An 11680-nucleotide genomic window follows, 5' to 3' on the forward strand; every position below is an offset into this window, starting at 1 on the left:
AATATCGTTATTTGCTGTTCGGCATTCGCTTCGGTTTCGTTTTCATTTAAATTTATTTGTGTTACAATTTTTATGAAAACATGGAATCTAAACGTAAACGTTTTAAACTTGAATGTCTTGATTGTGGTAGTGTTTTTAATAATGACTATAAATTAAAACATGAACGCGATATGCATCAGGGGAAAAAAGTGAAAATACAACACTTTGGTGCTCCTAGCAACCCGTTTGCAGCATCAAAACAAAAAAAAAATAAAGAATTGGTAAGTTCGTTTGTTTGATTTTTTATTCTTATAATTTTTCAAGATGTAAACAAATTATTTATTTTGTAATTATAATACATTAAACATAAGAGAACTTATTAGTATACTTAATAGTGAAATGGTAATTATAATTGTAACATAATATTTATAATTTTTAAACATATTTACTAGTTTATATGCATTTTTATTTTTTTATATACCATTTAATATGCTTTTTTTTTTTAGCAAGCTGAAGAAATTTGTGAACCAGAGCCCAAATTGTGTAATGTTGTTCCACAAACTAGTATTGAAATGGTAATTATTACTGCAGCACTTTCTATAAAATAATGCTTTATAATATATAATGATAATAATTTTCTTGACTTTTTAATTCTAATTGTTGTGTTATTATTTCTGTTGTAGCAGTCTTCATGTGAAGTAGAAAAATCACCAGAATCATCTCTTCCTTCTACTAGTATGTTGTATTTGCAGTGTGTACCTTTAAAGTATCACATGAGTAACAAAATAACAATTATTTTTTTTAGTTGACGGTGATAATGAAAATTCTTGGATTACCTGTGTTGGTCATTTAGAAGCCATCAAACAAGATTTTTCAGAGTTAATTGATGAGTTAACAAGCATTAAAAATACCGAATTTCCAAATCCAATACACTTTTTGATAAAAAGTTCACATAGTGTAACTAGTATCAAAACTAAATTGGATAATTATGTAACACTAGCTAAAATTGTATTAGACGATATGACAAATTCTTGCAATGATTCTGAACCCATTACTGCGAGTAACAATTCAAATGATGCATTTGTGGATCATGACCCAGGTAAGCGTGTTGCAATTCAAACTTCATGTCAACGACAATTTTTAATTTCTTTGGGACCATATCAACCAAAATTGTCGTCATACCCAAAAGATACTAGTATATCTGCCTACAAGCAACAGCAGTTCACTTCTAAGTGGTTTATTGAATATCCAATGCTTGAATATAGTATTTTCAATGATTCAGTGTACTGTTTTGTATGTACTTTATTTCCTCATCGATGTGGTCATAGTAAAACTGCATGGGTAGTTGGTGGTGTAAGGCAGTGGCAAAAAATGAAAAGCCGTGGGAAGGATAAACAAGGAAAACTAGCCCAACATTTTTCATCAGCTTCACATAAAGAAGCCATGTTAGATTATTGTGCGTTTACTACTAAATCTAACAACATTGATGTTTTTTTCAATAAACAGTTACGGCAATCTGCTATACGTGAGAAACAAGAACAAGCATTTAATAAAGATGCAGTCAGTATTTTGATAGATTTAGCACGTACTTTAGCGAGACAAGGGCTTGCGTTTCGTAGTCATAATGAAGGTGCAAATGAATTACAAGATGGAAATTTTTATCAAATGGTTCTTTTACTTTCCCGTCACAATGCAATATTAAAAAGATGGCTTAATGATAAATCTATGCGTTCTCATAAAGTGACATATCTCAGCATGAAATCTCAAAATGAATTTATAGAACTTTTAGCTGCAGAAACACGTAAGAATATAGTTGAAGAAGTGTTAACATCTGATATATTCTCAGTTTTAGCTGATACCACACCAGATGTTGCACTTAAGGACCAATTATCTGTTTGTTTGAGGTATGTTGACCAAGGAGGATCACCAAATGAACGATTACTTGATGTTATTGAAGTTTCAGACAAGACTGGATATGGAATGGCAAAAAGTATATATGACACTTTGATAAAACATAAACTAAAAACTGGAAACGTAGCATTTCAGTCATATGATTATGCTAGTAGTATGAGTGGTGTTAACAAAGGAGCTCAACGTTATTTTTCTGAGTTAGTTGGACATAAAGTTCCGTATATTCCATGTCAAGCTCACAGGTTAAATACCTTCCTAGAACACGGATGTAAGGCTAGTCTTATAATTGGAAATTTCATTGACATTCTTGAAAATATTTATGTATTTTTCTCAGCAAGTACAAAAAGATCAAGTAATTTAATGGAACGTATGGATAAAATCGAGGGAAGTCTAAAACTCAGAAACTTATCCAAAACTCGTTGGACAGCCCGAGCCGAAAGCATCAAAGCAGTGTGGACATCTTTAGAAGCAATTGTTGACACATTAGAATATATTAACAATTCAAATAGTTTTGATAATTTAACTAAAACAAAAGCTATCGGATTAAAAAAAAAAATTCTAAATTTTGATTTTTTTGTTTCATTAATATTTATGAAGAACATAATGTATAAAGTTAAACATTTGACAGAATCTTTAGAGGCCAAAGAACTAAATGTGTGTGATGCAGCAGTCTTAATAAAAAGTACAATTTCATCATTGGAAAAAATTAGATTGGAAACAGAAAACATGGACAATTTGATTAACAGTGCTAAAATTACAGCTCAATCATTTGGTGTTGATTCAGATACAGACTTTAATCGTTATCACCGAATCAGAAAGAGACCTAAGCGACTTGATGAAAATACTGACAATAGTGCTCCTTATGAATTGTTAAATTTTTACAGACAACATTTTAATTTAGTTTTAGATACATTGATTAATTTATCAAGTTCAAATTTAAATGTTTTTGTTGAAACAATTCAACCTATGTATAAAATATTAAGTGTTCCGTTGAAAGTGAACACATCACAAGATTTCAGTGAAGCCTTTTTTCTTTTCCCTCCTATGAGTCATGGAGCTAAGCTCTTAGATTATGATGCAGTTGCAGCAGAATGGGAAATACTAGCTACCCAATGTCTCAATGAAAATTTAAAATGTATAGATGTCCTTCAAAAATCAGAAGAAGTAAAACACATATTACCTTGTGCTAATTGGTTTTGCCGCCTTTCATTTACATCACCAGTAACAACAGCTTCTAGTGAACGGACTTTTAGTAAATTGAAACTTATTAAACAGTGTTTACGTTCTACAATGACTTCAAACCGTCTTAGCTCGTTGATGATATTGAGTTGTGAAAAAGATATTGTCGATAAATTAGATATAGATTCTGTTGTCACAAAATGGTCTTTGGCCAAACAAAGAAGAATAAATATTTAATTATATATTTATGTATTTTAGAAATATTTACTTGTATCTAATTTTTTTATTGATCATATTCTTAAATTAGTTGTACATTAATAAAAAAAAGTATTCATTTGTTTTTTAAATATCAAAATATGTTTCATTTAAAATAAATACCATTAAATATGAAAAATAAAAATGTACTTTTTTATTCAGTAGAATAAAAATCAAATTTGTATCTAGGTAATTAAATTTGATAAATAGAATTAAATATAATATATTATTTCATATTTATTTGATACCTAATTATTACTATAATATTTAGTATACAGTCGGCAATATTCACTCCAAACCCCCCTAAAAATAAACTCTAGGATCGCCCCTGGTACGATGCCTATCTGCTACCGTATTATATTTATTTAAGGCATTACATAATAATAAATATTAATTATTATGTCACAATCTACCTACTTAACGAATTATAATAACTAGTTACCAGTTACCCTAAGAGTAATGTTTAATTCCTAAGTTGAATAAAAAAGATTGATTGCCCTGTGTGAAAAAAATTAAAATAAATATTTTGATTATATAGGTGTTACTACTGTTACTTTATATTCATTGTAAAATTATAAAAAGTTGGAATTCTCAACATTTAATTACATTTATCACAGTGGTATATGAAAATAATAAATAAAATATAATTAGAAGGCTTAGTTTATTTTCGAAACAACATACATTTATTATTAAATTATTTACGTCCAGTAATTTAATATAAACATTCAAATATTTTTAAAGACTCATAGATTTAAATAAACTGTTGTATTAATTTTTGTATATTTAACACAATAATAAAAGTACCGGACTGCGAAAGGTATCATTCGACCGCCCTATGAGTTTTTTTATATTTTAAAATATAAAATATATAATGGGTATTAATGGCATAAACAGACGATAAGAAATTAATACTATACTGTTTTTATTCTGATTACCTAATTAGGAACATTTATTATTTTATTTTGTATCTAAATCAAATTAAATTATGATTATGTATTGAATAAAAATGAATGCTTATCATAGGTATCATATATTTTATTAACATAATATACCTAGAGTGACTTAATTATATCATAATCTCGTGCTGATTTCATGATCTTGAAGACATTGGCAATAGTTCATAAAGTTTATATCTAACGATGTAATGTTTTTTTAATTGTAATTAAAGTTTGAGTTTTGTTTAAATACGAGTAGCTTAATTCATGATATGAGTTTCAACGTAGGGATATATTTTGATTAAAGCTAATAAATTATTGTAATTTAAATATCAATAGTTAACTTTTAAATTTTTATGAGCTTAATAAAATTATAAATTTTTTTTGGGGAGTTATGAACGTTAATTCGTACATCTTACATTTTTCTGTAGTTTTCCAATTAAAATTTAAATATAAAATTTTAAAATTCAATAAAAATTTATTTTTGTAGGTATGCTATAAACAATATTCTTTTAAAATCAAAATCTAATATATCCGTTCATCCAGACTATGGTATTTAGAGTTATTTTTCTGTCATCTCAGTCATCCGTCATAGTCAATAACCACACATTAGAAAAACAAAAAATGCGCAATTAATATTCTTAATAAATTATACTTATACATCAATTAAAAGAACAATTTAAATAAATTAAACTTAACACTCGTTTGTGTTTTTTATGAATTCTGTGAAACATTTTATTTTAACATCACTTTATAATAATAGAGCTTTTATTAGATCAAAAAGCGATAGGTATTTAAAATTGTCAACAATTACAAGTTTTTATTATTAATTATAATTTTAACATTTATTTTGGTCGAAAAAGTTTAAAGTTGTGAGTAATATGAAAATCGAAACACGCCTGCTACGAATAATACAAGCGAAGAAACACAAAAATCAACGCACTATAAACTAAATTACTGAGGTCTGAGATGAAACATTATATTAATAAAATTATTATATACACTATACACATAACTGACATAACCTTCACGTCACGTTGCCTTATTATAGAATCGGGTTTTCAACGATACACATTTATAGATATATAACTAAGATTTAAAAAATCCATGGTAAATAAAATCCATAAATAATGTTGAAAACCATAACAATATTACATTTATTAAAAGTATGCGATTTTTTCAAATTATAAAAAAATCATAACTGGTTTTTGTCTGCAACAGTCTATTAACTATTTGGCGTTCAAAGTACCTACTTATCAATTTAAGTTTATAAAATCCGGATTTTTTTATTTGTCTAAAATATGTTTTAACAAACATATTTTTTTATACTATTTATACACAATTCTAAACAAACATATTATTAAACCATGTTACTTAATTCTTGAGTTTTGATAAAATGAGTTTTTTTTTTATAATCTGTACAAATATACTGTACCTACTGCAGCACACAATATTATACATTTATACATTTATACCATTTTAAATCTAAAACTGTTTAAATAACAAGACTGCACTTAAACATATAGGCCAGCGGTTCTCAATCTTTTTAGTACCGCGACCCAAATTTCCCCCTGACAAATCTTTAGTGGCCCACATGGTTTTACTTTTCAAAAAGTAGTTAAATAAAAAAAATTTTTTAATTTAAAATAATATAATATATTTCAATTTTTTAACAAAATTTGTTTATTAGGTTTAAATTATTATTTTTATTATTCTATAGGTATATAATCAATGTATTTTTACAAATGTACTTTTATTAATAATGATATATTTAATATTAATTTAACATACATTTCTTTGAATCTGTATAATTTAAAAAATTGTTCGCAACTCACCAACAATTGACCGACGACCCACCAGTAGTAGCGACCCACAGTTTTAGAAACGCTTATATAGGCTATAAGAACAGTTGTAATATATTTTAAGTAATTCAAAATAATTTACTATTATACTTACTTGCTTAAGACCCATTGTCTTATTCAATTAACCCATATAATTATTACCTAAAGGTAATATATACAAACAAAAACAAATATGAAATTCACTAATAAAATATTTATAATTTATAATACCTACTTATATATACAATTTTTTTAAATTAATTTATCATATTGTTATAGACTACAGTTAACATTGTTCGTGTAATATTAAATTATAAATTGTAATCTAACAATAATATAAGAAACGCACGTATAATTTATAAATGAAGTTTTTTGTTGCAGTATATTTCAATAATTAATGCTTTTACCGTCAAAATTCGTAATATTGGTTTGTTTTAATATTTAGAAATGAGTAAACTAATATTTTTTTTCAAAGTTAAATTAAACGCATTAACTATATCTGTTTCTGCTATTAAATCAACAACAAAGTAGTACAATTTTTATAGTTACTATGTATACATGTATAATAGGTATTTGCTTAATTTTCCATTTTTTAGGGAAGCGTCCGCTGTACAATTTAATAATTGAAAGTTGTAGACATGTTTTGAATGGAAATGTCGATTTATTTTTTATTTTTAGAATGCAGATTATCTATTGAAGTATTATTTTTAAAGCAAATTAAAATTATTTTAGGTATTTTAAGAACAAAATCCTTGACTATTTTAAACAATTTGTAAAAGATTTAATTTTAAAATAATGATTTATAAATCTGTGTTTAAAATTGAATAAATAGATAATCTTAATAGAGTTTACGATAAAAAAATTATTAACTCTATAATAAAATTTGTCAAAAATATTCCTAATTTTACATTTCATTAAATGTAGAATAAGTTAATTTTAGAAATTAAATACGTACGAAAGTATTATAAGCCATAATTAAAAAATCATAATATTATGTGGGATGGGCATTAAAAATATTTTAATACTTATTTAATACGAATTAAATTAGTTGAAGTTGGTGTTAGTTGTTTGTCTCGTTTCGTTCACCTCAGAACAGGATAACAGTAGTAATATATCTGTATATGTGAAATTAAATTTTAAAGCAATTTATAACTAACCATTGTTTTCGATACACAATTTTAAAAATTAACTCAATTAAAATCGTGTTAGCACTTAGCAATTAGGTAAGATTTCCTTAAAACCAATTTAAATGACATTTTTTCAATAATTTTATATAACACTGGGTTACAACTTTCAATTTTCAAAAACTTTTGAAATCCTATAATTGTATAGCGGTTTTAAGATTTGTATACGAATAGATATATACTATATATCAACTTACGTATTTATTCATTCAGATTTCTAACAAAACAATATCGTAATATCCTTAAATATCTTTCTCAGCTCATAATTTTATTATGTCAAAAAATACTTTTAGTTAATCATTTTTTGATATTATCATTATGTAATAGGATCGTGTCTTTTTAGAACATTAGTAATTTTTAACGATAATGTGTCATATTTTTTAACATACAGTTGTACTTAATAGTTTATTTTTCATGTTTCACTGAACTTAATATACCATAAAATTAAATGTAAAATAAACGACTCTTAATAATTCATAAATTAAATCAAAACCCTCATATTTAAATTACTTACATTTTATATATTTTTAATTATAAGTATTAAATTAGTAATTTTTTACTATGTTATTTTATAATATGTTATGTATACACGATAAATAATAACTGATGAGTCATCGATACTTATTCGGTGGGATGTAATACTCTATATTATTTTATTTCTACACATTATTGGCGTATCTAAAGGGTGGTGTATGGGGGACTTATTCACTTCCAAAATAAAAATATTTTTCTATTAATGTTTGAATATTTTGAAGTAAATATTATCATTGATTAAAATATTTTATGTTATACTGTAAATTGATAAAATTAAGTATCTAATATTATATTCCTATTCATACTATTTACTTATTATGCATCTCAAAAATATTGGTCTAGTTGCGCTTATGTTTCTTCATTTGTATATTTAATTTTCTATATTTAATAATAATATTTCAACGATAAGATAATGTGTTAAAATATATTTTATAATGTAACAAAAGATGAATACATTATTTTATGACTAAAACTTTTTAATATTATTATTTAATTGTTTTATAGCACCAAAAGCTATAATTATTTATTAGAACACGATAATTATTGTATTTGTATAATTATATACCTACATAAAAAATATTATAGACGCTAATTTTGTATTGAAACACAATACTATTTAGTTATTTTATTATTTACTTATGTTACTTAAAATTAGAAATTAAAATAATGCGTTTTACAGTTACTATGTAATAGTTTAAATAAGTTTTTAGACATTAGTAATTTTATTAAAAAAATATTTAGAAATGTTATAAATGTTTGAGGTATTTAAAAAGTAAACAAAAATATTTTTCTGATAATTGTTTTACTTTAAACTATGATTTAAGTTTCTACATTACGTATGTATTTACTTAAGTTATAAGTTATAATAATTATCGTCATTCGTTGCACATGCCTGTCACGATTTTCGTTATCAATTTTTTAGTTGTAGGTGTTATATCAATATTGTTTTAAAAAAAATATTATCTAACAATTTATAAGTTGGTTTACAAATTAGTGTACACTCGTATTGACTTATCTTTGTATTCGTATTATTTTATTAATATAAATTAATGAAATCTTCTTCATTAATTTTGTGAAATTTCGTGCTAAACAATCACGTGTTCTGTAAATGTATTTATTATTTTAGTTATGTTCATTTAAACAATATTAATTTGATTAGGTAATTTAATGTTAATTATCGTTTATAATTGTATATACTTAACTTAATCTTTATATTTTAGAGTTTATTTTTATTATCACTTTTGCGATAAAATTAAGTATAATTTTTCTTAATAATTTACCATAACGTTAAGAAGATGTTGGAGTATTGTTTACTCTTTCTAACGCACATTCAATACAAATAAAAAGCATTCACGCAAAATAATTTTTAAGTAAAATCAGTCTCTACAAAAATGGAGTGAAAATATATCAATTTATCTAAATAGTGTTTCAAAATAATTTAATATAAATTTAAATATTTAAATATTTTTATACATATTTTTTAATATAAAGTTAAATAAAATAAAATAAAATATAAAATTCTTAAAAATATATCTTCTATAATGTTTGTAATAGATGATTTTACTGTAATATTATTAGAAAATCTTAAAAAACGATTTTACGTGAATGCATTTTATGTAAGATGTTGTCCACGTGGACCTGAGAGAGAAAACAAATATTTTTTTGACATCTTCTTGACCTCTTACAAAAATATTTGTGATCATATATTAACTGTTTCAGATATAATATTAAAATTGTAAACTAAGGCAAGGCTAGGATAATTTAATTCTGTTTTCTCACTTTTCTAGGATTATTATTTTTTATTTTTATTATTTTACGACACCAACAATTATCTAATTCTTTTAATTGATCTAAACTCTTTCTATTATTAAAACTTCTTTATAATATATTAAGCTAGAAATTATTGAATTTTTAATTGTCAACTGAGTGTCTAAATCTTTAAAATTAATTATATTTAATGCATACTTAATAATATAACTTAATACCTAGGTTTTGACAAATATGAGTGAAATTATTTTAAAACTAATGATGTGTAATTAAATATTTAAAAAAAATATTTGTATGGTCATCTATAATTTTAATCTGTTATTTGTTCATATTATACATTAAACATTAAAAAAAACTAAGGTGATGACCGATACGTATGATATTATGATGTCATACGATTACACCATGTTTCTAACTTATATGTATGGTATATTCTCCAGTTATTATATAAATATATAATAATTGCAAAATTATAGTACCTACTTACTTAATTAAGATATTCAGATGATGCATTGGAAGGATTATAAATTGTTTGTATCCATCTCCGAAGCTTATTGTATAGTATGATAAAATATATTTTGCTAAATGTTTTTTGTACTTATATCAACATTTTAAATTTATTTTAAATTTTTTTCGGCACTACAATAATTTCATTCAAAATGGTATATTTTATTAATTTTTTAAGTTTTTGATATTTTATACCTAGTATATAACCAAAAACTATGAATAAAAAAACATAATATTTAACTTTATTTTGTACTAATAGATACATTTTAATCTATTCCATATTGTTCTTGAAAATATTCATTTAATTGATTTTTATATTGATTTATAAATCTTCAGATTAATCTTATTTCATGTACGTTTATTAATTTGTTAATTTATATGCATGCGAATTTCATTCAAAAAACACGTGCACACATGTGATCATAATGATACCAGTTCAAATGATTCTTATTTGCTGACAAGTGTTATGTGATTCTACTATTTCTAGGCTGATTCTTTACTTAAAGCAATTACTAATTATTGTTATTATTTAATTAATGAAGTTCTTAAAAAAGTTATTGCAGACACTGTGTGGGCTCTCGTAGATAATAAGCATAAAATAATGTCTAAATTTAAAATTTCAACCTGTAGACATAGTTCATTTTAAGTACTAAGTATAATTGAAAAGTTAGATTGCCCTTTAAGAAGGTCCTTCTTAATTACATATTTGTTATTATAGTCTTAGTGAGTAACCTATTTTTATGTATGTTCGTGAAGTATTTTTGGATTGGCAGACAAAGTGTTTTGAAATACATGTATTGTCAAAGGTACCTACGTGACTACTGACTAGTGACTACGTGTAATATAACATCATTTATCAATATTAAATACATTTTAAGTATCTTATCTATCTATTTGTAATAATCATTTATCACGTTAAAAATAATTGCTAATTTAACTATTATTTATATTTTAATGAAGAGTTACGCTTATAATAACTATGTTGTATTTTTGTTTTTATGAATATAGTTGAATGGTATTAATGGCAAGGACAAATTTCAAAATTATATTCAATTATATAAGTAGATAATAATACATATACTTTTTTTGTTTATTTAAGTAAATATGTAATAAAATAAATTAATAAAAATATAAAATATGTACATATAATTAATATAATCAAATAAACTATTAAGTTAAGCCACATTTGAGTAATAGTTTTTTCAAAACCAATGTCGAGTTGACTATTGTTATGAATATATAATGTTTTTAGAAACATACAGAGTTAGACACCTAAGTCAAGCTCTACTACCTTACACACATTTTATAAACAGTATTATTAACACAAATATTTAATAGTGTTTACATAATAATTTTTATTTATTTATACTGAGTAATTCTTTGAAGTTTTAATAATAAACATTCACTATCATAATTATAAAGTTTTTAAATAATTGATATAATTTGAAACCATTAGGAAATATTATTTAAAAAAAAAAATCTATATTTTCTAAGTAATTTATACTTTTCGTATAAATATATTATTTATAGTTTAAAAAAAAAAAAATTACATTCTATACGGGTATATATAGATAATAGATAGGTACTT

The 11680-nt window shown here is 23.9% G+C and overlaps 1 protein-coding gene across 1 annotated transcript in view; it reads left to right on the top strand.

Moving 5' to 3' along the window:
- LOC112601441 (zinc finger MYM-type protein 1-like) overlaps nucleotides 1-3306 on the top strand; it is a 4259-nt gene extending 953 nt beyond the window's left edge. The window contains exons 3-5 of the mRNA XM_025349081.1: nucleotides 486-554; nucleotides 663-714; nucleotides 785-3306. Of these exons, the coding sequence (XP_025204866.1) occupies nucleotides 486-554; nucleotides 663-714; nucleotides 785-3306 (2643 nt within the window). The remainder of the gene's footprint in view (nucleotides 1-485; nucleotides 555-662; nucleotides 715-784) is intronic.
- Nucleotides 3307-11680: the final 8374 nt, after the last annotated feature.

This window comes from Melanaphis sacchari, unplaced genomic scaffold (assembly GCF_002803265.2).
Source record: "Melanaphis sacchari strain LSU unplaced genomic scaffold, SCAv2.0 Contig78_pilon_pilon, whole genome shotgun sequence".
Taxonomy (NCBI): Eukaryota; Metazoa; Arthropoda; class Insecta; order Hemiptera; family Aphididae; genus Melanaphis; species Melanaphis sacchari.